We start from the raw sequence: 5,314 nt of genomic DNA, 5'->3' as shown, positions 1-5,314 counted from the left end.
TCAAAAATAAATCTATTATTTAAAATTAAATTAAAATGTGCATGGCACCAAAAGGCACCATGGTAATGAGGAATGCAGGTGTATTCCGATGACTTTCTTTGAAGCTTGCAGAGTACCTAAACTGACATCCACAGAGTTTGAGGACAGCATCCGCTATTGGGGAAATACAGCTCAGTACTAACTGTTCTCAAGCTGTTTCACTTCATTAAATGTATATCTTGTCCCAGAGATGGTGTATTTTTGCAAGCCTACTTGCGCATTGAGAAAAAGAGATTTTAAATGTCCTTAACATGATTTCTGCTTCCATGACCTGGCATATGAGATGATTTTCATATGATTATTTTACATATAATGTTCAGTTTTCTGTTTTTCAGCTTTCCATATGTAAATTGTTACACTATACAAATACATCGTGATCAAGGGAAATCAAGATTGTGTTATTTTTAATCACATTTTATGCTTATTATATATAGTTATAGTCATTAAGATATTTTTCTTATGTGTATGCTTTTGTACAGAACTTGTAGGAATTGTAGGTGTTGACCAAATAAAATAAGGATATGAACACTCAACATTATTAAAAAAGACAGGTTTAGGGTAAGTACAGATTATACATCTGGTCTTATCGACCTGTATTGCATTGTGAGATATCCCCTTGACCTACATCCAAGTTAAAATTTTAGAGCCAGATGAATTCATTAAGATTGTATTTGAACCTCTTATTTAGAATTATATCACTATTCAGAATCTAAAATAATTTAGTGACATTATGACACTTAAAGAAACATTTACAAACTTCTGGGGCACATAAATGAATGAACTTTTTACATTATATGTGATGTGTTAAACAAACTGTGGATCTCGGTTTAATCTGATTAAATGATTAAGATGTTTATACAGATTACTTTAAAACCCAGATTGGAGAAAGGCTGCAGGTTTCTTTAGTTCTGCACTGGTGAACTGTTAAGTTTACAGGCGTTGAAGGCAGCTCACTATACGCAGCGGTATGTTTAATTATAATTTTACTTACATTATTTGCAAGATTGTGTTGTTTTCCAGAGGCCTGGTTTGTTTTTAAACCAAGCTATTTACACTAGTTTACACAGTGCTCTAAAATTAAATTGGCATAAAATCATATACTTTTTATAATCTGACGTAGCTAGCCAATCAAGCTAAAATCCATATTTTGGATATTATTAATGAATTATCAAATTCACTAGCTATGTAGCTATAAAATGACCAAAATGTATTAGTCATAATAAATTAATTTATTGTGTTCTACTATATTTTTGTTAACCAATTTGTCTTACAATGTTTCATAGAAAATGCCGGTAATTAATGTGGATGATTTGACAGACAAAGATAAACTAAAAATGGAAGTAGATCAACTTAAGATTGAAGTGAAACTGGAGAGAGCACTGGTAAGTTTTTAATATTTTATGCACAATATAACTATGTTCTTTGACCTCTTTTCAGGTTAATCTGTCATCTTTGTATAGAATAATTTTAATTAAATGGAGATAATGCATCTCTAAAAGTCATTGATTTAAGTACAATATAAAACATACTGTGCATGCAGGATCACAAAGGATAAAACGGGATTTTTAAAAAAACATTTAAGGCTAATAAATTTCATAACCCAACATGGTTGGAGCCTGACAATACTAATTTATTTCTGATAATGTAGGATATCATATATTTTAACACTTTTGCTCTGGGATTACCATATGATGCCAATTCACGTATTGTACTCTATATTCCTACTGTTATGGGTAGTATTATGTTATCTACTATTACATTAGATCTGTGTGCAGGAAGCCGTGATCTAAATTCACTTTTGAACTGTTTGTAAGGTAACAGGAAGACTTGGAAAATCACAGCATATTGTCTCATAATTGTTTCTCTTACTGAGTGGGAATAATGTAAATAACTCCCGATGTATCCACAAAACAGAGTGATACTGTACTTGTATATCTTTAACATTTTTCACAAAATACAAACAGCACATCTCTTGAGTGGCTCACCGATCGCTATGAAAATACGTACAGAAATACATCCTTATGTTATATTAAGAAAAATAATCTTCAGAAACGATTTTGAAAACTGTTAAAGTTCTTCCAAACAAAATAAAGGGTGTAGTGACTGAATGTGTTTGTTTTAGAGACTGTAGCATTTTCCGTTGCTTTCTGTTAGACCTGTAAAACAATATCAGCTTTGAAATAAGTGTTTAGCCAACAGCTTTGTTAGTGTTTGCTTGGAAAATGTATTAAAGTAATTTAATTAACTGTACATACAACCCCGCTGTAAAGAATAAAAACAGGTGTGTAAACACTTATCTATTGTGCAAACCTTCAACCGTAAACATTCCTTTGAATGAATTTCATACATTATTGATAATGTTTGCTATCTACTACACACCAGTACTATTTTGTATACTATTGTTAATTTGCAACACATCTGAATTACATGAACAGTGGATGAGGAAAGCTGTTTAAACTAGGAGATAGCTTCATATAGATTAAAGCTTGACAGGTCTGGCATTTCCATTTTTAATTTAGCTTGAACAGAAAACAAGCTTATTTATTTAAGCATTATTGGTGTCGGAGGAGTTATTATTTAGATGCCCATTGGTAGTCATTGCATATTTTATGTAAGATACATCTGCAGCTCTCTTATTGGTGTTGCTATTCTGGATTGCACTGTAGGTATCTAAATGCTGTGAAGAAGTGAGAGACTACATCGAGGCTGGTTCAGCAGAAGACCCTCTCGTGAAAGGAATCCCAGAGGAGAAGAACCCTTTCAAGGAAAAGGGGGGGTGTGTCATTGCCTGAGGTGGACAACCAAAAATTCCTCCTTCCCCAGTCCTAGCCTGCTTTAGAACAATTGGACATTGAATTAAAAATGAATCATGCCACTCACAGCTGGAATACACCAGAACTGGGCAAAACAAACACAACAAAATGAAAAGTTACATCGGTTTACAAGTTATACAGAAGACAGGGGACCCCAAACTCAGTCTGCGTTTCAACGTTTTAAGTCTTCTGTGAAGTGATAAATTCTGTTAAACTACATATTTAATCTGAAGAATTATGGAACAGTTGTCAAAGCTTTGCTAGATGGAATAATTGTAACTCTGTCCCATGGCCACCTGTTGTCTAGGCAGCATCTGTTTCGTACCTGAACAAAACAATTTGATTAAACGAGCTTGTTTACAACAGAATGAAATTGCCTTTTTTTTACAAAACCTTTATTTCAGTCTTACATAAGAAGCTTTTTTATGCTACTATAAATAATCTTGCAGCCCAAGATGTAATAGTTTAAATTTAGTGTTTGGTGTTCTATGCATTTTCTATTAACACTAAAATCTACAGTATAATGTGTACATTATCTCTATCTTGGTTAAAAATGAGTACAAAAGGCATTATTTTTTTACAGAAAAGGGTGTGGCAGTGTTTGGTATGAATTTTCTTCAGTAAATGACTGGATGAGAAGATCCTCAGACACTTTTTGATTACAGATGAAGTTAAAACATTGTTTCACTGTCTCTTGCTCCAATAAACTTTAAAAGACATAATTCAGAAAACAAGGGGCAATTTCTAAGACTGCAAAGGAACAGTACAGTTTCTGATTCTGATAGTTTCCTGGGTTCCAATGTGTTACTCATGAGCTACGACTGAATTTTGAGAGGTTTTATTTACAGTACTTTTGAAAATAACACCAAAGAGGATAATCAGAGTCATCAATCATAGATTCAAAGAGATGAACTGAAAATATAAATGAGAAATCTTGATCAGCTTTACAATATATTGATCTGGGAAGGGGTGCAATACTTATCTGAAGTCGGAAAAGCTAGTATGGTCCTCTGTACAGGTGTTTTGAACCGTATCTCATTTTATAATTAAAAGCATTTCAGACAGCATGTTGTGTTTTGTACAGCACTGAGTCAGACGGCAGAAACATGTAACGTGGCATTTAGAAATACACTGTACAGAGGACTGTACCACAAAAGTGATATTTTTAATCGTGCTCTTTGGCATGCTAAATCAAAGGGGTTTTGCTGTCCTTAAGGCCTTTAGAGAGACAACACTGAAATTTCTTTGGCAAGTGCATTTGCAATGAACATATCTTTCACAAACTTGTGCTGACATATGATAAAAAACTTTCCTTTATTTTCAAAGAGCTTACCTGGAAATGATATTAAAAACAAGGCTTTTCATGGAAAGGTGGCAGAGAACTTCCTGGACATTCTGTCACTTGGCACTCCAATAGTGAGGCTGATTCCTTCTCGTGCAAACAACAGATAATGAGCGATTACTGTTTTTCCATTTGAAAAGGGGAGGCACTTGGGCAACAGATTTTTTAAATAAAAAACCGCAAAGAAGACTTTATTAAATAAGATAAGATAGATAAGATCACTTTATTAGACATACATTTTCTTGCATTAGGAATTTGTCTTTTCATATACCCCTTTAAAGATGAGGCATAAATGCGACATAACTGAATAGCTATGATTCTACAGGAGCAATATACTTTTTGAAGCACAGTGACGAAAAATTGAATATGATGTAATAATAATAATAATAATAATAATAATACAAAAAATAATTCCTTATATAGTTTTTTCTGGACACTCCTCTCAAAGCACTTTACAGGTAAAAAATTAAGTTCTAAAAATGTAATAGGTTCTATTCTAAATAAAGTCCCATCAATGCATTGTACTATTTTAGCACAACATACCTTGACTTGAAATGTACACTTTTAACTATACAGTATATTTTATCATTGTTTGTTTTCTTATGGAAATCCTGAATTTTTCACCCGAGCTCTGTCTTTTCCATTTTATATGTACTACATAGCCATAGAATATGTTTTTGCTACCTGCGTGGAACATTCAGCACTTGTCCACGTTAAATGTCATGAGTTAGGTGCCCAATTGTAATTACCCTTGATGTCGTTTATGTAACGTGCATTTTAAACCATACTGTACATGGGAGGGATTACTGTCCAACATTATCAAGAACATATATGCATTTTTTTTTAATGGAGAAGGGATTCCTGGTTCATATTGCAGCGTAAGGAATCGATAGAGTCGAGGATACTATGAGCAAACCAAACACTGGTGGACTTGACCGGTCCCTGAAGATGAATCCGTGATGTACAGTAGAATCTGTTGATGATGTGGAATGAGCTGCCACCCCTGGAGAGCAGCCGTGCTGACTTGGTTCATAGTGGGTTTTTACCACGCCGTCTCCGAAGCGTGGCATCTCAAAGTTTTAACGCCATAGCAGTGTAGAATCCCTGTAACTACTCCGTG

At 33.8% G+C, this 5,314-nt stretch overlaps 1 protein-coding gene across 1 annotated transcript; it reads left to right on the top strand.

Annotated features, from left to right (window-relative positions):
- The first annotated feature begins 870 nt into the window (after nucleotides 1-870).
- Nucleotides 871-3,225, top strand: gngt1 (guanine nucleotide binding protein (G protein), gamma transducing activity polypeptide 1). Its single transcript, XM_088600535.1, has 3 exons — nucleotides 871-1,004; nucleotides 1,323-1,421; nucleotides 2,706-3,225. Exons 2-3 carry the CDS (start codon nucleotides 1,326-1,328, stop codon nucleotides 2,829-2,831), a joined length of 222 nt encoding a protein of 73 aa, XP_088456661.1. The 5' UTR covers nucleotides 871-1,004; nucleotides 1,323-1,325; the 3' UTR covers nucleotides 2,832-3,225.
- The last annotated feature ends 2,089 nt before the right edge of the window (nucleotides 3,226-5,314 follow it).

The sequence above is a fragment of the Lepisosteus platostomus genome, chromosome 12 (assembly GCF_059453375.1).
Source record: "Lepisosteus platostomus isolate fLepPlt1 chromosome 12, fLepPlt1.hap1, whole genome shotgun sequence".
NCBI lineage: Eukaryota > Metazoa > Chordata > Actinopteri > Semionotiformes > Lepisosteidae > Lepisosteus > Lepisosteus platostomus.
Note: the sequence above shows the minus strand (reverse complement) of the source record. Positions and strands in the feature narration are given on the sequence as shown.

Coding starts and splice junctions, on each gene's coding strand:
- gngt1 (XM_088600535.1), top strand. CDS start 1,326: ATGCCGGTAATTAATGTGGATGATTTGACAGACAAAGATAAACTAAAA. Junction 1,422..2,705: donor TGAAACTGGAGAGAGCACTG/GTAAGTTTTTAA, acceptor ATTGCACTGTAG/GTATCTAAATGCTGTGAAGA.